The sequence below is a fragment of the Arachis hypogaea genome, chromosome 3, assembly GCF_003086295.3.
Source record: "Arachis hypogaea cultivar Tifrunner chromosome 3, arahy.Tifrunner.gnm2.J5K5, whole genome shotgun sequence".
Lineage (NCBI taxonomy): Eukaryota > Viridiplantae > Streptophyta > Magnoliopsida > Fabales > Fabaceae > Arachis > Arachis hypogaea.
Window position 1 is genome coordinate 43005283 of NC_092038.1, and position 24413 is coordinate 43029695.

Below are 24413 nucleotides of genomic sequence, written 5' to 3' on the forward strand. Positions count from 1 at the left end.
ATTTTTTTTAATTTATTTGAATGTTTGCATAAATTTACTTTTTTTGTTTTATCATATGCTATTTTTTGGAAAGATAATAGGAATTAAATTTTAGACTTTTCAATCATAAAAATTTTTATGTTATTATAATGAAATTATTTTTTTTTAATTTAAACTGATATTAAAAAATATGTAAATAATTATATTTTTAATAATAACATATATGTATAGTTTGAAATTTTAAGATAAGCTTGTAGTTGCAGTTATATTATGAATCTTATTACATGAAAATATTAGAGATATAACCATTAGCTAGTGCTACCTTCTCCTATCAGTTTAAGTTTTTGGGATGAGTAATTTCATAATATGATATCAGAACACTATGTCCGAAAGGTCAAGAGTTCGATACTTGGTGAATTCCAAAAAGTGAAAAAATAGCAAATCAAGCAAACCCAAAAAAAGAACCTCTTGCTTGAGGAAAAATATTAGAGATATAATCATTAGTGTTACCTTCTCCTATCAGCTTAAGCTTTTGATATGAGTGATTTCATATTAGAAAAATGATATAACAATGTTCTCATTCTTATTTTTAATTGAAGCAATTATTATTTTAGAAAACATAAAAAAAATACATGAAATTAAATGTGACCTTCTAATACTTAAAAATATAAATTAATAACTATTAAATAATATTTAAATTTTGTATAACACAAAAATTTAAAATTCATATTACATGATTTTATCACGAAATCAAAAAAATATATTTTCATTTCTCTTATTTTTATTTGACAGCAACAATAATTTAAAAAATATTTATATAGCATATTGTATTAAATTAAAAAATAAAAAATATCTTAAACCTCTTAATATAAAACCCGCTCTATTAATTAAATAAATAAAATAAAATTAAATATTCTAACATTTAAAAATATAAACTAATAATTGCTAAATAATGCTTACATCTCTTATATCACGAACCACATAAAATTGAATCCACAATAACCACATGTACACAACAATCTGCTCTCTCCACCAATAGTCAAAATCATTATCCCAAAAGTGTCTATTCTCAATTTCTCATACATAATAAAATTATACGAAAAATATAGAAAAGAGGAAGAATGAATGATCAATTGTGTATATTCTATTACTTTTTTTTTAATAAAATATACTATCAGATATACGATACATACTATGTGCTCTATGTATATATTCACATTACAAACCAACAATATAAACCAACCAAGTTTATTGTCATTTTGACACCATACAATATACACAGCATCTTTAAAATGATTGTGGCACAATAGATGATGACAATTGAAGTTCGCTGTCACACCATCGGACAAATTTATGTTAGTTGGTTATTAATTAATTTTTATTGGTTCACATGTATACTAATATATATAACATACTTTTTTTTGAAAAATTAAGATAATAATTTAAATTACTAACAGTCTTATTAAATATATGTGGCACAAGATTTCTTCATTTCTTTAATTTGCTGTCCCACTAAGATTTTTAAATGGTAATAATTGATCAAATCTATGCATTATTGATCACATGAAAGCAAAAATATTTCATATAAATTTAAAATTAAACGATAAATCAATCAACATGCATTATGTATTATATATATTTATATATTAATTTATATATTATTTTAATTAAATAATTAATTACTAGAATAACCAAACATGTTATGACTAGTAGAATAATTAAATTTATAATAGACAAATTAAATTATCAAATTATTTATAATAATATTTTAAAATATTTTTTAAAAATATCAAGTACATTTTTTAGTCATAAAAAATTACCTAAAAAATACTTTTTTTAGACACAGTAATTAATAAATAGTTAATTTTTTATATCTACATCATATAATTGCATATAAAATAATTCACAAATTTTATCTAACAATTTTATAATTTACAAGAAAACATTTCTTAATATAATACTTTCTAAATATAACATGATTTATGTATTTATTGTGGCTTAAAGTCTTGAAAAAGATAATAGCTTAACATTAATAATACCACACACGAATTATTTCAACACCATCTTGAGCATTATATTAATCAAGAGACCTCAACTTTTCAAAGTACCGCCCCTACTTTGCATTTCTTGCACACACAAAAACAAAAAAAATTAAATGGAAGTTGCTCTATCAATTGTAGAGAAATTGCAACATCAACCAAATTCAACCCTCTCTACCATATGTTTCATAATCATAACCATTTTGTGTGTCCTTATTAATAAGTTCACAAGAAGAAACAACAAGTTCAATAAACTTCCACCATCTCCACCAAAGCTACCAATAATTGGAAACCTTCATCAACTAGGAACACTTCCACACCAATCCTTAAAAGCACTTTCTGACAAATATGGCCCTATTTTGTTGCTTCAATTAGGGCAAACTAAAGCACTAGTTGTGTCTTCAGCAGATATTGTTGAAGAAATAGTGAAAACACATGATGTTGCTTTCTCCAATAGAGCAAACACTAAAGCTGCCAAGGTATTATTCTATCAATGCAAGGAGATTGCTTTTGCACCCTATGGAGAGGAATGGAGAAACAAAAGGAAGCTCTGTGTTCTTGAGCTTCTAAACACAAATAGGGTAAGAATTTTGATAAACAAAAGCTTCATTCTTATTCAAAATATATTCATCATAATTATTTGACTTTATATATATTTTATTTCTTACATATAAGAGAAACAAAAGAATATTTAAAAAAAGTCATGAAACGAGTTTTTTCAAAAAATTAAGTTAATAAGAAACAAAAGTTTTTTTTTAATTTTTTTATAGGCTTTCTTTCTTTTTTATTGATCTTATGTGCTGGAATTATTTTTTTTGAGATTAACAATAATTGAACTTTAAACTTTTAAAACGCATAAAAATTTTAATATCATTATATCATGGAATTATTTTTTCTAAAATTTTAAGTTAATAGGAATAGACAAATAAATGTATATTTTTAAAATTTTTTCATATAAGAACCTTTTTTAGAATTTGTATAAATTTTTATATAATTTTTTTTTATCTTACAATGAAATTATTTATGTTGCGGTCAATAAGGATTAAAATCTATAACTTTTGAATCATATAAATTTTAATATCATAATACCACATGCATACATAAAACTATTTTTTTCAAAAACTTAAAGATTTTAAAAAGAGATATATGAATAATTATATGTCTAATATTATATATCCCTTGTGCAAGAGTTTAGAGTAAACACCCAATCCGGTCTTTGTCCATTTTCACAAAGGACAAAGGGATCTCTGTCAAAAAAAAAAAGGGACACTTCGACTCTCAACCTTTTTATTTTGGGACAATATGATCCCTCTGTTAAAAAAATTATTTAAATAATAATAAAAATTGGTTTTGTGGGAGTTTTATTTGTATTTTGTGGGGGTTTTAAACCTTCACAAAATTATTTTCAATAATATAGCTAATTACTACCACTACTACCACTACCTTCTTCATTCTCATTATTATGGCTTCTACTTCTATTATTTTTATTGATTTATCATTATCATTATCTCCTCTACCGTCATTATCACTAATACCAATATTATCAACATTAAAGTTCTCTTTTTTCATTTTTTATTCGATGTTATTTTTTTCTTTTAAAAAGTATTTGTACTACAATTACTATTTTTTTGTGGCATCATTTTTATTGATAATTTTTTTTCACTTAACCACCATTGGTGAAGAAATTTTTCAAAAACAAACTTATAATTACAATATATATATTAAAAAGTTTTTTATAGATAATTGTATTATAATTGTCGCTAAAATTTTTTAGTGACAGTATAAGACAACTAATGTCTAATTGTTAGTAAATATATTAACTACAATTTTTATTGTCGCTAAATAAAATGACCCTAAAAATGATTTTTATAGTAGTGTATATAAATAATTATATATTTAATAAGATTGTATTTAATATTTATATTCATATCCAAATTCTCATTTCTCAAACATATAGGTGAAGTCCTTTCATCCCGTTAGAACAAATGAAGTATCAACAATGATTAACTCCATACATGAAGCTTGTGCAAAAGGGTCATCAGTGAATCTCTCTAAGCTGATTATTGTAACCTCAAGCAACATATCTTATAGGTGCATTTTCGGGCTAAGGTTCGAAACTAGTGATGATGGTCAGAAAAGCATTGCTGAGGTTGTGAGGAAGATGATGTCACAATTTTTAAAATTTGGGGTTGGAGATTTGTTCCCTTCATTGGATTGGGTTGATGTTCTTACAGGTTTCATGTCAAGATTAAAGGTTACTTTTGCTGAATTAGATGAGTTCTTAGAAGAAGTCATTGAAGAGCATAAGAGAAAGAAAAGAGATGAGAATAATAAAGACTTTGTTGATATACTTCTTCAACTTCAAGAGAGGGACATGCTTGACTTTGAGCTCAATGGAGATACCATGAAAGCACTCCTCTTGGTTTGATTTCAATTATCTCTTACTTTTATTACCATATATATCCCTTTATAAAGTAATCACCCTTTTAAGTAAATATTATTTATTTCTTCATACAAATATAGAATCTTGGCAAGGATTCTATGACAATTAGTAAAGAAAGAGAAGAAAAGGAGCAGAGGATTGAAGACACTTTGTTATTGAAGAAACATACTAACATATCTATAATCTTGAGTGAATAATAATTGTGTACTCTTACAGTACTTCCTCTACATGTATATACTAACACTTAGTGTTATTAACAGATAAAGATTCCCAAGATTAATTACACCTAACACTATGACTAAGTCACTGCAGTCTCTGACTATTTGACTGCAGTTACACTATGACTTCCATTGCATATTTTGATTGAGATATCATTGATCTCCATGTGGTAAGTATGTAGCTTCTAATCCCAAAAAGAAATTGAATCTGCCTAAATCCTTCAAAGAGAATACTTTGTGTAATTGAGAGATTAGATGCTGTATTTCTTGATTGTTGTTTCCTGTTACAATAATATATCATCTACATATACTAATAGGTAGATCATATTAGTGGAGTTATGCTTAACAAATAAAGATACATCAAATTTAGTGTTTGAAATCCAAATGCTCGAAAAGTGGCTGTCAAGGGCTTGAAACAAGCTCTAAGAGGTTGTTTCAAGCCATAGATAGCCTTGTTCAGTTTACAAACAAGTGAAATATTCTTGGTGTTGTATCCTTGGGGTTGGGCCATGTAAACAATTTCTTGGAGATTGCCATTCAAAAAGGCATTGTCGAAGTCAAACTGTCTCAACGGCCAGCCCAGAGATACTCTCACAGTGGTTGGTCTAAGAACTGTTGAGTATATTTGTTCATAATCCACCCCTTCAACCTAGTGAAATCCCTTGCCATCCAACCTGGCTTTATATACCTCATGATTTCATCTTTTTGTTCTTTTTGATAGCTGGAGATGGTGGTCTGTCCTCATACCAGATAAAAAATAGTAGAGTCAGTAGCATTGAGAGTAGGAGTTGATATGGAAATTTAAACTCATAAAAAATAACATGTCTTGACAAGTACACCTTCCCAGTTTTAGCATGCACTTGTACCCTTACCCTTTGTGGTTTGAATCATAACCAAGAAATAAGCATTTCACTTTTATAATCAAATTTTACTTTATTACAAGGTCTAAGAAATGGAAAGCAAGCCAAAAACTTTATCTGGTTTTTGATTAAACAATAATTCAAAAGGACTTTTGTCTTCCAAAACTGCAGTAGGTAATCTGTTAGGTACCGTTTGTTTTGCAGTATTAGGACAGAGACTGAGAGATTGAGACACAGTATCATGTTTGTTGGCTCAGAGACTGGTACTAAAGTTTCTGTCTCTGTTCCCAAAATTTCAGTATTTCAATGCCTCCAAAATGTAGGGACACAGGGGACTGATATTTTTAGAAACAAAGACTGAAACTTTAATAACATTTTATACCTAAAATACTCTCATTTTAATTAATTAATTCCAATTTTATCCTTTGTGTAAATTAAATTAGAATTTTATTCTTGTTTCAATTTTTGTCTCTCACTTGGCACCAAACAGAATACTAAAACTTATTTCAGTCTCTGTCTCTTAGTCTCTGTCTCTCAGTCTCAGTCTTTCAGTATCTGTCTCTCCACCAAACGCTACCTTAATGATGTATATTAATTATTAAGGTAAGCAAGGCATCCTCCCAAAATTGCATTGGGAGGGAGGCTGTGGCAAGGAGGGAAAGCCCCATCTCAGTGAGTGTGTGCACAAGCTTGTCTATGTTGGATACCTTCATGTGTAAGAAAATCAGTAAATGCTTTAGATAGAAATTCACCCCTTTTATCAGTTTCCATTAATTTCTTATAATTTGAAATGCTATGAGTGCCTGTGATTTATTAACCACAAGATAAATGCTAGTAAACTTGCTAAAGGCATCAACAAAGCTTAAGTAATACCTAAAACCATTTCTAGAGTTAATCGAGGCTGGTCCCCAAATGTCTCCAAATACAATTTGTTTGTGTTTCTGAAAAATGTAATCTCTGCATTTTAGCTAAGGGACATATTGTAGGGAATTAGATTTTGATATTGATAAACAACATTTATTCATAACATCTTTTGTGCCATAAGACTGGATTATTGTTTGAATTACAAGAATTGGATGTAACATTCAAGATGGGCGTGGCTGAATTGAAACTTGTGTTTATAGCTAGATTGATTACGATGAGGAGAAACAAAATCAGAGGTATAAGAGGAAGTAGATTCATGAACACTCAAATTGCAGATTAAGGCAGTTTTGTTAGAAACAGGTCTAGGAACTTTGAGATTGTCAAAGCCATATATTCTGTTCTTACAGTATATATACTAACACTTAATCCTATTAATAGATAAAGATTCTCAAGATTAATTACACCTAACACTATGACTAAGTTATTTATTGTTTAAAATAACTTTGAAATATTTATGTTAAGACTGAAAAACTGCTTAAATGCTTAATTATTATTATTCAATAAATTGATTATGCATCTTCCTTAATTGTAGGACCTGTTAGTTGCAGGAAGTGACAGTATTTCATCAACTATTGAATGGGCCTTTGCAGAACTTGCTAACAGTCCAAAGGTCATGAAGAAAGTACAAGAAGAGGTAAGAAGAATTGTGGGTGGAAAATCCATGATAGAGGAAAATGATCTAAATCAAATGAACTACATGAAGTGTGTAATTAAAGAAACTCTTAGATTACATCCACCAGGTCCATTTTTAATTCCAAGAGAGACAGCAAATAGTGTGGAAATAAAAGGGTATCACATTCCCAAAAAAGTAACAGTATATATAAATTCATATGCAATTCATAGAGATCCTAAATTATGGGACAATGCTGAAGAGTTTATTCCTGAAAGATTTGAAGGCAACCAACAAATTGATTACAAGGTGATAGATTCTCAATTTATTCCATTTGGTATTGGGAGAAGGGGTTGTCCTGGAATGTCATTTGGAGTTGCTTCTCTTGAGTATGTGATTGCTAATCTTCTTTATTGGTTTGATTGGAATGTTCCTAATAATAATAATAGTGCATTGATAGATATGAGTGAGATAAGTGGGTTGAACATTAGCAAGAAACAACCACTTTATTTGAAGCCAATACCTTACCAACCAAATTCTTTCTCTCAGACTGTATCATGAGATTTCTTATTTGGAAATATGCTTTTTGTTTTATGTGTTACTGTTTTCTTTGCTTTCTTTTCTATGTTTTTTATTTGTTTTATGTATCACAATATTGTATCCTATCAACTTTCTCTCACTTGTACTCCACAGCTTTTACCAACTATTTAGATAAAACTTGTAAAGCTCCACATATTATTATTATTATTATTATTATTATTATTATTATTATTATTATTATTATTATTATTATTATTATGTAGTGTTACTAAATTATGTTTCCGTCTAGTATTTTTATTTTTTTCTGTAAAAAAAAATACAAAATATATTAATTTAGTGTCTTAAAACACAATATTTTTATTTATAAATATTTAAAAAAAATTAAACTTATAATAATAACTATATAAATTTATATCTCTAACAATGACATATATGTATATGTTAAGTTTAAAGAACTAACAAAAAAATTAATTGATGATAACTAAATATTATTAGTGAATTAATAACCTGATTAAGTGTAATTTAATTTACTTAATGGCGCAGAAAATTAATCCAAAGCATTAAGTTCAATTGGATTCAAAGTCCATTTCACTCATTGACAAACCCCAATTTGACGGTTTGTTTTGTATTAAGTTTAGAGTGTCTTGATAACCTTTTGTCACATTTAGCCTATGAATTAGCATGGTTTTGTTATCTCTCCCATATTCGTGCTTAAGTGTAAAAACGTGCTTTTTGAGCCTTATTTTGATGAATTCTAGTTTCTCTTTGATTCCATAAGATGCCTTGATGTGTTTGCTAGTAATTCCAGGATTGAAATAGGCTAGGCATGGATCAAAGGAAGCAAGGAAGGAAGCATGCAAGTGGAGAGAAGCACAAAAAGCCAAAGAGCTGATCTCGGCCAAGCACGCGTACGCGCACAAGGCGCTCGCGCGCACATCGCAGAATTAGCCAGGGACGCGCACACGTACTGTGCGCGCACGCGTCGTGGTCCGCACGTGATTTTTTTATTGCAACACGTGCCTGGCGATTTTTGGAAGGTTTCAGCAACCAACTTTGGCGCCAAAATGCATATAAGAGCCAAGGATTGAAGGGGATTGACACACATTCACACCCATAGACTAATTAGGGGATTATTAGATAGATAGTTAGTTTTAGAAGTAGTTTCTAGAGAGAGAAGCTCTCACTTCTCTCTAGAATTAGGATTAGGTTTAGGTTAATCTCTTTTCTTAGATCTAGATTTAATTCATGCTTTGATTCAATTTTCCTTTATCAATTCTTAATCTTCTCATCTCTCTCTTTCTAGTTATGTGCTTTCATAATTGTAATTCTTCATTTTATTTTGGATAGATTGTTGTTCCTTAGTTTTCTTCCAATAATGCAATTTGAGGTAATTCATGATAGTTGTGATTTCCTTGCTTGTTGTTGTTAATTCTTTGCAATAATTGTAGTTATATTCTATTCTTGTTATCAATTTACTATGCTTTTCTTTCATGCCTCCCAAGTGTTTGATGAAATGCTTGGTAGAAATTTAGTGTAGCTTTTGTTCCTCTTGCCTTTGGTTGAGTAATTAGTGACTCTTGAGTTATCTAATCCTTTTGTTGATTGATAATTGGAAGTTGCTAATTGATTTGAATACCTCTAAAGCTAATCTTTCCTTTAGGAGTTGATTAGGACTTGAGGAATCAAATTGATTCATCCACTTGACTTTCCTCCATGGTTAGAGGTTAACTAGGTGGGAGTAATGGATAATTTGTTATCATAATTGAGGAGGATAACTAGGATAGAACTTCTAGTTCTCATGTCTTGCCAAGAGTTTTATTAGTTGTTAGTTTATTTTCTTTGCCATTTATATTTCTTGTCTAAAATCTTAAAAACCCCAAATATAACTCACAACCAATAACAAGACACTTTATTGTAAATCCTAGGGAGAACGACCCGAGGTTTAAATACTTCGGTTTATAGATTTTAGGGGTTTGTACTTGTGACAACAAATTTTTGTACGAAAGGATTATTGCTTGGTTTAGAAACTATACTTTACAACGAGATTTTATTTGAGAAATTCTAAACCGTCAAAAATCCAATCGTCAAAATGGCGCCGTTGCCGGGGAATGCGCATGAGTGCCATGTTTTTGGTTAATGTAAATATGTGAATATTGTGAATATGTTTGTCTTTTGTTTGTTTGTTAGTTTTTGTTAGTTTTAAGATCTCTATCGGTTTTGTTTCTATTTGCCACTATGAATTCTCGTCCTTGTGGTTTTGGATATGACTATGACTACTTTGTAGGCGATGAAAACTTGAATGATGGCTCACATTATGGGATAGATGAATTCTCAGGAAGGGAGCCATATCCATATGAGCAATCACCATGGCAACCTTCCCCTTCAAGTTACTATGATGGTAATCCCTCCTATAATGCATATCATTCCTATGGATATGATGAATCTTATCATGGTTATACCGCTCAACCACCATCATTCTACACACCATATTCTCAACCCACACCTTATTTCCACCAATTGCCTACATATGATCCAAATCTATATTCCCCCTACGCATACCCTTGTGACGATTATGAACAAGCAACCCTTGAATCACCACCACTCCAACATCTTTACCTTCCAACCCAACCCCCCATGAATGATACACTTGATATCATTCTTCAAGAGCAAGAAGAACTCCAAACCGCCTTCACTAGTTTCACCTCTACCCTCCAAGAATTTACGTCCCGTATAATTCCACCATCTACCAATAACCAAAACAACTTCCTACCTCAAAGCTTTGATGAATCCCCTTTCCAACCATATCATGAATTCCCCTCTCCACCACAAACCTCCATGGAAGCATATCAATGTCCATTAATCCAAGAGCAATATGATCCTACTTATGTTAGTAAAGCGGAACAAGAATTGATGGATCGTTTCAAGGAAGAAATGGATCGACTTCAAGCAACCATCCGTCAAAAGATAGATTCTTGGGATTCATATCACAACCGAAATGAGTTCACGGATGATTGTGAGAAAGCAACCAAAGAAGGAGGTATGAGGGAGACTTTAGAATCTCAAGTTGAGCGCAAAGAATTGGAGTATGTATTGCAACAAGCGGAGGAAATGAAGATTGTTGAAAATAAAGAGGTGGAAGAAGACCTAGAGGAGGTTGAACAAGAAGGAAGTTCCATCAACGAAAATAACTCTACATCAAGTGACAATGGTGATCTTGTTGAAGCTTCCCTCATCGAATGTGAAATCAATGTTGAGGAGGGTGCGCAACCTCCAACACATGACTTGATCAATAATAAAGGTTTGAAGGAAGTTAGCAAACAAGAAGAATTTAAAGAAAGTTATCAAAAGATGGAAATCATCATGGAGGAGCCAAAGGAAGTGGAACCTACAATGTCAAGACCATTGGATATCTTCCTTGCTAAGTCGCCGTCCCCATCACAAATTGAGTGGGTAATCATCTCATCCTTTAATTTTCTTGGCCCATATCAATATGCATTGTTAGAAACGGACGGCCAACTTAGAGCTCTTTGTGGGCTAGAGAGTAAGAACGGATTAGATGTCGGTGGACAATTTGAATCAAGGTGCATAAAGGATGGAATATCAAACTTTGAATCTCAAAGGTGGAGTGAAGCCAAATTCAATGGGATTAGGATGATGAGTATGAGTTATAAGGAGAATTCAATAAGTTTGTTACCCTATTGGAAGCATGAAGATCAAGAAGAAAAGGAGTTAACAAATAAAGTATGGGACCCCGGAACATACATAGACCACTATCAACTCAGGGGCCTTGTTACTTGCTTAGGCCCCCTTGAAGGCCTTGTACGTTTAAATTGGGATCCCAGAGGCTATTGGAAGTGCAAACACTGGTGGGGATTCGAAGAAGAGTTTAAGCATAAGCCACCCTAGCAAGGACTCTACCAAATGTCCAACTTAAGAACTTTAACTAAAAGTGCTAGGTGGGAGACACCCCACCATGGTAAACTCTTTCCACTCTCTTCTAACCTTGTTTAATAAGTGATTTGAGTTACCATTGTAGGTAGGTCTGCATATCATAATTAGCTTGTTTGTATACATTAGTAGTTAGAATATTAACATGTATGTTGTGATTAGTAGAAATAGAATAAATCTCAAAACCAACTTGCATTTTAGAAAGTGTAGGTTTTTGACTAAATAAGGAGTTGTAGGCACCATGGGGAGTCTTTGGGCAAGTAGAGCTTTTAGGCATTATCCTCTTCAAAAAAAAAAAAAAGAGAGAGGGGGTGGACGCGCGCGCACGCTGCACGCGCACGCGTCCATGAGCGGATACATCATCACCCATATTCCAGAGAGTTGGGCCTCTCCTAGGCCAGCGTTATGCCTCGAGCCCAATTCACTCCACGCTGACGCGCATTACGTGCGTGCGCGTCAATACAACTATAGGGAAAAAGCACGCGTACGCGCACCAGCCGCGTACGCGTCGAATTGCTGCTGCAAAATCTTGCGCCAAGCCCCAGAGAGTTAAGCCAGCTCTGAGCCATCCTTAAGCCCCTGGCCCAATTCAACGCGCGCGGACGCGTACGTGCCGCGTACGCGCAGGCCTACGTAGTGCAACCTCCAGGCCATTGACCAGAGAGTTAGGCCTCATATGGGCCAACCTTAAGCCTCCAGCCCAACTCCTTGCACGCGTGAGCGCACGGTACGCGGACGCGTCTCTGCCTATTTTGATCTTCCGCGCCTAAGCGCGCTGTACGTGCACGCGTAGGTCCCTAGTTTCATCAATGCACGCGGACGCGCAAGGTGCGCGCCCGCGTCGTTTCAAAAAGATGATAACCTAATGCGCAACGAGCATTGCGCAGTCGCGCCCTTCTTCCCCCCAACCATCCTCTTCTCCTCCCTTGCCGCAACCACCTTCATCACCGCCGACGGTTGCGCCGCCATCACCGGCCACCCTCCCTCTCATCCTTCTTCTTCTCCCTGTCACCACCTCCCCGATCCTCAGGGTTAACATCGTGGACGATGCTTAATCTTAAGTGTGGGGAGGTAGCCGGTGGCATCATTAGATACCGGTGAACATTTTGGCCACTTTGCTAGCTATCTTACTTTGCACACCCTTTGTAGATATTTGATGTATTTTGAGTTTATTTTGGATACTTTTACTGCTTGATACTTTTACTACTTATTTTGGATTTATTTTGGATTTTAGATACTTTGATGCTTATGGATATCCTTAGATGTTTTAGATGATAGATTTCATACTCTTACTTTTAGTTGAATTTTTCTTTATACATTTTTACATATCTTTCTTTTTAATTCGTGGTTGTGATTAGAAATCATACTTTGACTTGCAAACACTTAGTCACCCTTTTCGCATAAGAAATTGGTTTTAAGTGAAAAGGAAATGGTGAACTAAGAAAATTTTTGAATTCTTCAATCACAACAATGCTTAGTCAAATATTGAAATTTTCCAAGAAGTTTAAATATAGGGCATCAACCCAATTGATTGAAAGAAAATTTCTAATGGAACTTGTTTGAATTTCATACGTTGTGAATCATGTATTGAACTAAGAACACAAGCTTGTGAGACTTGAGCCTATTGATGTGGTTACATTTTATAACCACTTATTTTCCATTCTTGTGTGAAATTGCTCTCTTTCTATGATTGTGACCCTTGATTTGCTTGATTCTATATGTCCATTTATTTCTTGTATTTATGCATTTGTATGATTGAGGCCATTACTTCATTAGCCACTTACCCAAATAGCCAACCTTTTATTCTCCATTGTTAGCCAATTTTGAGCCTATGCTTAACCAACTTATTCTCAATATTAGCACATTACAAGCCCAAGGCGGAAAACCAATAAAAGTCCTTGTTTGGATCTTTGATTAGCCTAGGCTAGTGAGAGTGTTTATTATTCAAAGTTGGTGAGGCTTGGGAACATTGGATGGGATAAAAGGGGTAGTACACTTTCATGTTTAGGAATTGGGTACATACTCATGTATTGATTAAATGAATAGACCTTATGCATTGATGTTCTTGTATATAGTTTGATAAAAGAAAAAGAAATGAAAAGAAAAAAAAAGAGAAATAAAAGTGAAAATGAGAAAAACAAAAGAAAAGAAAAGAAAACAATTGTATATGGAAAAGAAGAAAAAAATAATAAAAAGGGGACAAAATGCCCCAAAGTGAGTTCAATAAAAGAGAATCAATGCATAAGTGTTATGAATCAAATAAGGATGCATGAATATGTAAGAAAAAGTGAAGAATGAGTAGTTAGAGTAGTTTGAACTTGTATAGGTCATTATATAGTTAGGTGGGGAAGTCTATGCTAATCAAAGATTCAAATCCTAGTCCACTTAACCATAAATGATCCTACCTTGACCCTAACCCCATTACAACCTAAATGAAAGACCTCATGATGAATGTATGCATGCATTGAATAAATGTTGATTGTTAGAAGAAAATCAAATTTTGGAAAGCTTGATTAGAAGAGAATTGAGTGAATTGACCTTTAAACACTTGAGTGAATAGAGCGGATACACATATCCGGTGAGGGTTCAAAAGTTCAATCACATGTGTTCACCCATATTATCTATATTCTTGCAAGTCTAAATTCTTTTTGACAATTCAATACAATTGTGGTTTGGAATTAATTCCTATTACCTAGCCCTTGTGCTTACACATGCTCTCTTGGCAATTTGATATGTTTGAATTAAGCATTTGCATTTGCTTTAGGTAGTTGCATTTAGATAGGACCCATATAGTTTAGTTGCATTTAATAAATGTCATAACCCTTAGTTCCTTCTTAATTTAGCATGAGGACATGCTAAGGCTTAAGTGTGGGGAGGTTGACAAACCCCAATTTGACGGTTTGTTTTGTATTAAGTTTAGAGTGTCTTGATAACCTTTTGTCACATTTAGCCTATGAATTAGCATGGTTTTGTTATCTCTCCCATATTCGTGCTTAAGTGTAAAAACATGCTTTTTGAGCCTTATTTTGATGAATTCTAGTTTCTCTTTGATTCCATAAGATGCCTTGATGTGTTTGCTAGTAATTCCAGGATTGAAATAGGCTAGGCATGGATCAAAGGAAGCAAGGAAGGAAGCATGCAAGTGGAGAGAAGCACAAAAAGCCAAAGAGCTGATCTCGGCCAAGCACGCGTACGCGCACAAGGCGCTCGCGCGCACATCGCAGAATTAGCCAGGGACGCGCACGCGTCGTGGTCCGCACGTGATTTTTTTATTGCAACACGTGCCTGGCGATTTTTGGAAGGTTTCAGCAACCAACTTTGGCGCCAAAATGCATATAAGAGCCAAGGATTGAAGGGGATTGACACACATTCACACCCATAGACTAATTAGGGGATTATTAGATAGATAGTTAGTTTTAGAAGTAGTTTCTAGAGAGAGAAGCTCTCACTTCTCTCTAGAATTAGGATTAGGTTTAGGTTAATCTCTTTTCTTAGATCTAGATTTAATTCATGCTTTGATTCAATTTTCCTTTATCAATTTTTAATCTTCTCATCTCTCTCTTTCTAGTTATGTGCTTTCATAATTGTAATTCTTCATTTTATTTTGGATAGATTGTTGTTCCTTAGTTTTCTTCCAATAATGCAATTTGAGGTAATTCATGATAGTTGTGATTTCCTTGCTTGTTGTTGTTAATTCTTTGCAATAATTGTAGTTATATTCTATTCTTGTTATCAATTTACTATGCTTTTCTTTCATGCCTCCCAAGTGTTTGATGAAATGCTTGGTAGGAATTTAGTGTAGCTTTTGTTCCTCTTGGCTTTGGTTGAGTAATTAGTGACTCTTGAGTTATCTAATCCTTTTGTTGATTGATAATTGGAAGTTGCTAATTGATTTGAATACCTCTAAAGCTAATCTTTCCTTTAGGAGTTGATTAGGACTTGAGGAATCAAATTGATTCATCCACTTGACTTTCCTCCATGGTTAGAGGTTAACTAGGTGGGAGTAATGGATAATTTGTTATCATAATTGAGGAGGATAACTAGGATAGGACTTCTAGTTCTCATGTCTTGCCAAGAGTTTTATTAGTTGTTAGTTTATTTTCTTTGCCATTTATATTTCTTGTCTAAAATCTTAAAAACCCCAAATATAACTCACAACCAATAACAAGACACTTTATTGTAAATCCTAGGGAGAACGACCCGAGGTTTAAATACTTCGGTTTATAGATTTTAGGTGTTTGTACTTGTGACAAACAAATTTTTGTACGAAAGGATTATTGCTTGGTTTAGAAACTATACTTTACAACGAGATTTTATTTGAGAAATTCTAAACCGTCAAAAATCCAATCGTCACTCATTCAAAGGAATAATAGCGACTAAATCTCCATTTTGGTCCCTGAGATTCACGTGATTACTCATTTTGATTTCTGAAATTTAAAATTATCTATATTGGTCATCTAGATTCAAGTTCGGACACCAATGTGGTCCCTCAACTCTTTTTGGCAATGATTAGACAAACGGAATGTTAAGATGGCATCTTCCAAGCCACGCTAGAGGATGACTAAACGACTTCGTTTACCCTTGGCACCTAAACAAGTCAGAAATGTTGTCGCTTTGTATATGAAGGGAGAAGAAACGATGGAGACCCAAAAGAAAATATTCTTTTTCTTCTCTACCTCCACTATTCTTTATTTTTGACTTGTTTAGGCGCCAAGAGTAAACGACGTCGTTTACTCATCATCCAGCGTGGCAGAGAGGGTGCCATCTTAGTACTCCGTTTGCCTAATCATCGCCGAAAAGATTCGATGGGCCATATTGGTGCCCGAATTTGAATCTGAAGGACTAGTAATGGTAATTTTGAATTTCGGAGACCAAATTGAGTAATCGCGTGAATCTCAGAGGTCAAAATGGGGATTTAGTCAATAATAGCTCATCTCCAAAGGAGAAGGAAAGAAAGAATCTTGGCTGGCCCAATAATAAACTAATAAAGTCCAAAAGATAAAAAAAAATCTGGATGACTAGTATGAAAAGACAAATTTGGACCAAGTAGAAGCAAAGGATCCAGTAGGTGATCTAAGTCCATTTACTCAACTTGGTTTCTAAGATTGACAACTCCATTTATATTACCAACGCAAGTTGGCACAGATGGATGAGGGTTTGTGTCTCTTAATCATCTTTCCTGGGTTTGATACTCATTGGAGGATGAGAATAGAGCTTGCTTGCTTGAGAAGGTCGCCCACTTTGTGTGCCTTTATAGTACTTGAAAAATATGTGAGAAATATGTGAGTGTATATTGTTAGGGATGACAATATCACTCGAACCTACGGGTACCTACCCCATTCCTATCCGTTTGGGGCGGGTAATTATCCGCCTCGCACCAGGGCGAATTCTTGGAAGGGGTAGGACGGAGTCGAGTTTAGGTAATACCCGTCCCACTATATATATAATATATATAATTTTAATATATAATATGTATAATATATGTAAAATAATTAGTAAATAGTTAATAATATTGTATCATATTTAAATTTTTAGTTTAATTTATGTCATGTATGTGATGATGGTTATATAAATTTTAAAATTTAATTTTATTTATTGGATTTTAATAATTATAAGAACATATAGGGGCGGAGCGGATTAGGGTTCAACGTTTTACTATCCATAAATAAAAGCGACACGGATTTTGTGCAAGTTATTATATGGCGGGGCAGGATCGGATAGAGCAAAAACCCGTCTCTACCCGCCCCATTATCACCCCTATATATTGTACTTAAAATTAAAAATTATTCAATTTACCTAAAAAAAACTAAAAATAAGCCATCAAAACTAAATTCTCTCTTCTTTATATTAAATAATTTAATATATTAAATTATATTATAATTTAACAATTCTTAAATATCAATAATATCAACTTTTGTAATCACCGTTCTTTATTAGAGATATGAGATAAGTTACTTTCTTGACTTTTTGTTCCTTATATTATTTATTGGCTTTTGCAATCTAGTGACTTACAGGTGTATTTTTCTAACATTTTATTGTGTTACTGTTATTACTTTATTATTAGATCATATGTTATGTTTGATAGAATTTTGTTCTCACTATGCTCCTTTCTTAATATTATATGATTTATATATACCTACTTTATTATGTTATTTTGTCTTTAATTTTCTTTTTTTTTTTTATCTAAATGGCTCAACCAAAACTTATATGTATTTTAATCATTTTATTTCTTTTATATTTGTGAATATTATTAAATGACATGAATTATATGATTTATATTTGATTTGAATATATTTAGTAAAAGTTTAATTTTATCTATTATTATTATTTATGTGTATCTTATGATATACGGTATATAAAATACAATATACGATATAAAAAATAGGATCAAAATATTTTAAAATAAAAAAATTAATAAAATAATAAATTAATTATTCATAAATTAAAATAATAGAATACATATTTTTAGATATTATAAATTTAATATTAATTAAACTCTTAGACAAAGTTAGATATTTGGTCTCAATCAAATTATAATAAAAAAAAAATTAAAATAACTCCTAAATGGATATGTGAGTCATCATCCACCACCCACCCTTATTGAGGTTTATTGTGGTTTTGACACCATGGCATATAAGAAACATTTAAAATATAGAAATGTTACATACTTAATAAATATTATTATTTTTTATTAGTATTTAGTTAATAATAATTTATACTTATATTTATAAATATTTTATACAAAAAAATATATAATTTATATTTATATTTTTTTAAAATTTATATATATAAATTAATAAAATTTATTTATTAAAAATAATTTAATATTTATATTAATTAAATAATTACTAAAAATACTAAAACTAGAGAGCTTGAATCACAAACCATCCGTCAGCCATGGATTCGTATGTTGAAAACTTGAAATCAGTTTGTCATCAAGTATCACACATTTTTTTTTGTTTTATTAAACTAAGTATTTTTTTATCAACGAACTATGTTTTAAATGGTATAATTTTTTCATACTTACCTAAAAATCGTAAATTCGAACTCATTTCTAATTTAAAAAAATTAAACATTTTTGTTTTTATCATAATAGGCTCTTCTTCATTTTTAAACATCAACTATATTAAGTATATATACCAAAATTAGTTACTAAAATTAATTATTAATATAAAATATACATAAAAATATAAAATACATACTAAAAGTAAATTAAATTACTAATGTATATATTTATATACAAATACTTAATAACTGATTTTAGTGATTAATTTTAATATATAAATAATATTTTGTTAAAACATTAGAAGACACAATATAGTTTTAAATTGGTATTATTGTAAAAAAAAAAACACAATCAGTCAACAAAAAATTAGTTCGTTTGAAAATTCAGGAGCTACATATTTAAAATTCAAAATTTACGTATCTAAAATTTATCTTAGTTTGTTATTAATTAAGTTTTAATTGTTTACATGTATGCTAATATATATAACATCTTTTAAAAGAATTAAATAATAAATTAAATTACTAACAGTCCTATGTCGAACACATGATTTCCATTTCTTTTATCTACTGGCCCACTAAAATTTTTAAATAGTGATAATTGATCAAATCTATAGTCACCAAAAAAAAATTTGATCAAATCTATGCGGTGTTTATTACATGTTATCAAATCGGTTATTATAAACAATGAAAACAAGTTATGATTGGTTATTATATATTTGTGTATATTTATATATTAATTTATATATTTTTTTAATTAAATAATTATTTACTAACATATTTAACTTTCTCATAATAGAATATATATTTAAATCAACAATAATAATAAACAAATAATTAAACTTTTGTACTGTTATATTAATTTTTTTATAATATATAAAATGCATATTTTTATATGCAATGACTAATTGATAATTAATTTTAGTTTATGTATAAGATGTTGTATATAAAATTATTCATAATATTTTTATCTAAAAATTTAATAATTTAAAAAAAATTTTATAATATAATATCAAAATTTTTATCTAAGATTATTCCACACGTTTATTTCAACACCTTGAGCATTATATACTAATTAAGAGCTTTCAATATTTTGAAAACTACACCTGATCTGCATTAATTACTATTTGCTAGGCATACAAAAAAAAAATTACAATGGAACTTGTTCTATCATCAATTCTAGAGAAATTGCAACATCAACCAAATTCATCAACCCTCTCTACCATATGTTTCATAATCATAAGCATCTTGTGTATTCTTAGGTTCACAAGAAGAAACAACAAGTTCAATAACCTTCCACCATCTCCACCAAAGCTACCATTAATTGGAAACCTTCATCAACTAGGAACACTTCCACACCAATCTTTAAAGGCACTTTCTCACAAATATGGCCCTCTTTTGTTGCTTCAATTAGGGCAAACTCAAGCCCTAGTTGTCTCTTCATCAGATCTTGTTGAAGAGATAGTGAAAACACATGATGTTGCTTTCTCCAATAGAGCAAATACTAAAGCTTCAAAGGTATTCTTCTATCAATGCAAGGAGATTGGTTTTGCACCCTATGGAGAGGAATGGAGAAGGAAAAGGAAGTTGTGTGTTCTTGAGCTTCTAAGCACAAATAGGGTAAGAATGATGATGCATAAAAACTTTATTCTTATTCAAAACAAAAATTCATAATTATTTGATTTTATTTGTTACGTATAAGAGAAATAAAATATATTGGTAATAACAAGGTAAAATTATTCTTTTATAGATAGAAGAGCAAACTTCTATGAGTACTAGTAATATATTTATATCATTTTGATTATCTTGCTTAAAAACTTACATGAATCATAATTATTCTTTGGTTGAAGAGTATGTAAAATGTGAAGGCTCACATGGGAGAAGAGAATATCAAGCATGTCTTATAAAAGTGTGAAAAATTTTTTCTTGTAATGAATGTGTGAGAGTTTTGCCTTCATTTTTATCGTCAAAAACAAAAATTATTAGGGATCACAAATATTAAAATAGACAATATACACTAATAAGTAGGTTAGATAGTTAGGCTATATTTAAAAGGGAGACTATTAAAAGATAAAAATTAAAAGATAGAAACTAAATTAAATTTATATATTATATTTAGTATAAAGTGTATATAATTAAATTATATTTTAGTATTTTATTTAATTTAAAATAAATATAGAAACAAGTAAAATTATTTAAATATTTTATTAATTAAAAAAATAAAAAAATAAAGAGAAAGACAGAAAAGCTAAAAAAGAAAGAAAGAAAACAAAGAGGATAGAGTAGTGAGTTATTAGGCTGTATTTGATTTATGTATGGGTGAAGACATAGACACAAATACATAAATATTGAAGACATATATAAGGAGACACAAAATTTTTACTTTGTTTGGTAACTATGCACAAGACAGAACATAAATTACAAATATTAATATTATTCTTATCTCCAAAAAAAAAAAATTACCATAGTTACTACTATTAAGAATAAAAGTAAAAAAACTTATGTCTTAACTTTTGTGTCTTAGTGTCTCAATAAAATAGCAGTACACAAATTTTATGTATTTGTGTATCAATGTGTATGACCGTGTCTTTACTTACTTTATGTATTTAAAATTTAGTGAGTGTGTCACTGTTTCTCAAAATTTAGTGGACACACCCACTAAACAAACGTGCCTTAGATAACAATTAATTATAAGTATTTTTTGGATACTGTATATTGTGTTTTTCATATACATATCTTTATTAATTAAATATTAATTGTCATGATGATTAAAATTATTGTATTCAAAATTTATATTGGTATTCATATTTCTATTTTTCAAACATAGGTAAAGTCGTTTCAACCCATTAGAGAAAATGAAGTATTAATGATGATTAATTCTATACATGAAGCTTGTACAAAAGGATCGTCAGTGAATCTATCTAAGATGATTGCTGCAACATCAATGAACATATCTAGTAGGTGCATTTTCGGACTAAGGTTCGAAACAAGTGATGATGGTAGAAAAAGCATTGTGGAGGTTGTGAGGAAGATGATGACACAATTATCAAAACTTGGGGTTGGAGATTTGTTCCCTTCATTGGATTGGGTTGATGTTCTTACAGGTTTCACGTCAAGATTAAAGGTTATTCATGCTGATTTTGATACGTTCTTAGAAGAGATTATTGAAGAACATAAGAGAAAGAAGAGAAATTGTGATGATAATAATAAAGACTTTGTTGATGTACTTCTTCAACTTCAAGAGAGGGACATGCTTGAGTTTGAGCTCAATGGAGATACCATGAAAGCACTCCTTGTGGTTTTATTTCAATTCTCTTCCTTTAATAATAATAATAATAATAAATACAGTGAAGCTCTTTTAGGCAAAGTAATAAAATCCTTACCATCTAACAATAAATTAAAAAAATGATTATTCATTGATATATTTTAAAAAAATATTTAATTTTTTTATTACTTATTTCATTGACAATATATATCAACTAGATAAGATTGTAGTACTATTTGAATAATCGATTTAGCAAATAAAACTGATATAATTTTTTATGTTTTAGATCAAATTAATTTAATTTTTACTTTCATTTTAATTCAATTTTATTTAAATTATTATCATTTGTATTATATCGATCTAAATTTATTTTCTAAATCAATTCGTTTCAAATATTTATGTCAAGAGTTACAAAAAAACTTAAATGCTCAATGATATATAGTTCTGCATGATCAAATTATTATTATTATTATTATTATTCACAATAATTATGCATCTTCCATAATTGTAGGATATGTTTGTTGCGGGAAGTGACACTGTTTCAACAACTATTGAATGGGTCTTTGCAGAACTTGCTAATAATCCAAAGACCATGAAAAAAATACAAGAAGAGGTAAGAAGAATTGTGGGTGGAAAATCCATGATAGAAGAAAATGACCTAAATCAAATGAAGTACATGAAGTGTGTAATCAAAGAAACTCTTAGATTACATCCACCAGGTCCACTTTTGATTCCAAGAGAAACAGCAAATAGTGTGGAAATAAAAGGGTACCACATTCCCAAAAAAGTAACCGTGTATATAAATTCATATGCAATTCATAGAGACCCTAAATTATGGGACAATGCTGAAGAGTTTATTCCTGAAAGATTTGAAGGTACCCAACAAGCTGATTATAAGGGAATAGGTTTTCAATTGATCCCATTTGGAATTGGGAGAAGGGCTTGTCCCGGAGTTTCATTTGCAGTTGCTTCTCTTGAGTATGTGATGGCTAATCTTCTCTATTTATTTGATTGGAAGGTTCCTAATAATAATGGTGCATTGATAGATATGAGTGAGTTGAGTGGGTTAACCATTAGCAAAAAACATCCACTTTATTTAGAGCCAATGCCTTACTTAATTTGTTGAGATTATTGCCATTTTACTTTGTTTAGTTTCTTGTGTACTTGTTTTATTTTTCAATAATAATTATCCATAAAGTGATCAAACGAGATCTATATATAAACAGTTTTTCTGTAGATATGATATATGATAAAGTTCAATGACATCGTTTGATTCATGTAGTCGACCCCACCTAATAATACGAGGCTTTTTTATTGTTGTTGTTGTTGTAACTATCCACTTATATAAAATGGTGTATGAAATGTGAGCATAAGTTATTGTGGTGTATGTATATATAGTGTGCTTAAACTCAAAGAAACATATACTTTGAGCATCTTTTATGATTGTAGTCTAAATTTTATTTGAAGTATATTTTTTAAAATGAATATTTTCTTTTAAGATAATTTGGAAATATAGTTTGTAAGATTTGAGAGTGAATAGAAAATAAAAAAATAAAAAATTAAAAGACACATTTTATCGGGTTGGATAGAACATGAAAGTCCAATAATCCCACTACATTAGCATTCTCTTTATATATATTATTTGACGCCAGTATTTTATTAACAATTAATACACGTTTTCTTTTTTCTTAATTAAAAAATATTTTTAATGCATAATTAATTAATAACAATTGTATTTTATTATAAAAATTATTTAGTCAAAAAATAGTGTTATTGAAAGTATAATATTTTCCATACTCAAATTATGCCTTTCAAAAGGGCTCAATATTCCTTCTGACCAAAGAAAAATCATTACGTGGAGTGCAGAAAATAGTGACGATTTTTTAAAAATTAAATCGCTACAAATAGACCAACGATATTTTTGGTGATTGTCATCATTTAAGATGCCGAATAATGTATTTACAATAGTTTTTAACAATTGCTAATATATCAGAATAGTTTATTAATTCATTTTTATAGTATATAACTTAAAATTCGTCACTTTATTGCGACGACGGCTATCTGCAAAACATAAAAAAAATTATTCTTTTATTTGTGACAGCTTGTAACTGCCATTAAATTTGCCTTTGAAACTACACCGCAGACCGTTGTTATTTTGCAGCACTAGTTAATTGTGGAAGTCTCTAATTATTCACTATTTTTTATTTGTTATCGTTTTAAAAAAATATTATTATTGTAATTTTTCCTTACATTTTTAAGATATATTTTCTAATTTTAAAAATTTGTAATTTTTTCTTCTAGTCATTTAAATTGATAGCAAACTCATAAACAAATAAATGTGAAATAAATATATATTTCTACATATTTAAATACCAATAAGTATATATATAATTAAGAGTTGTTCCTAGTTAAATAATTTATATATATATATTTTAAATGGAATAAAATCCAATTCTAATATCTATTTTTTACTTTGTCAATCTTTAAAAATTCCATTCATGTAGCAATATCTAGTAGTAGAACTCTACCTTACCCTTAAATTATATATCTCAAAGCATTTTCCACCATCAAAGCGATTTTGTTGA

The 24413-nt window shown here is 30.4% G+C and overlaps 2 protein-coding genes across 3 annotated transcripts; both read left to right on the forward strand.

Annotated features, from left to right (window-relative positions):
* The first annotated feature begins 2034 nt into the window (after positions 1 to 2034).
* LOC112790427 (cytochrome P450 71A1) lies at positions 2035 to 7667 on the forward strand. Its single transcript, XM_025832832.3, has 3 exons — positions 2035 to 2599; positions 3976 to 4440; positions 6996 to 7667. Exons 1-3 carry the CDS (start codon positions 2135 to 2137, stop codon positions 7632 to 7634), a joined length of 1569 nt encoding a protein of 522 aa, XP_025688617.1. The 5' UTR covers positions 2035 to 2134; the 3' UTR covers positions 7635 to 7667.
* Positions 7668 to 19664: 11997 nt separating this feature from the next.
* Positions 19665 to 23142, forward strand: LOC112790428 (cytochrome P450 71A1-like). Of its 2 annotated transcripts, none has more exons than XM_025832833.3 (3): positions 19665 to 20183; positions 21391 to 21861; positions 22340 to 23142. In XM_025832833.3, exons 1-3 carry the CDS (start codon positions 19719 to 19721, stop codon positions 22952 to 22954), a joined length of 1551 nt encoding a protein of 516 aa, XP_025688618.1. In that variant the 5' UTR covers positions 19665 to 19718; the 3' UTR covers positions 22955 to 23142. The 2 variants fall into 2 exon arrangements, with proteins under 2 accessions (XP_025688618.1, XP_072089035.1); XM_072232934.1 differs by having other exon boundaries at positions 21391 to 21687.
* Positions 23143 to 24413: the final 1271 nt, after the last annotated feature.

What these genes read in the sequence shown, in the direction of transcription:
- LOC112790427 (XM_025832832.3), top strand. Translation starts at nt 2,135, where the DNA reads ATGGAAGTTGCTCTATCAATTGTAGAGAAATTGCAACATCAACCAAAT. An exon ending in AGCTTCTAAACACAAATAGG is followed by an intron (nt 2,600 to 3,975) that starts GTAAGAATTTTG and finishes TCAAACATATAG; the next exon opens with GTGAAGTCCTTTCATCCCGT. An exon ending in CCATGAAAGCACTCCTCTTG is followed by an intron (nt 4,441 to 6,995) that starts GTTTGATTTCAA and finishes CCTTAATTGTAG; the next exon opens with GACCTGTTAGTTGCAGGAAG.
- LOC112790428 (XM_025832833.3), top strand. Translation starts at nt 19,719, where the DNA reads ATGGAACTTGTTCTATCATCAATTCTAGAGAAATTGCAACATCAACCA. An exon ending in AGCTTCTAAGCACAAATAGG is followed by an intron (nt 20,184 to 21,390) that starts GTAAGAATGATG and finishes TTTCAAACATAG; the next exon opens with GTAAAGTCGTTTCAACCCAT. An exon ending in CCATGAAAGCACTCCTTGTG is followed by an intron (nt 21,862 to 22,339) that starts GTTTTATTTCAA and finishes CCATAATTGTAG; the next exon opens with GATATGTTTGTTGCGGGAAG.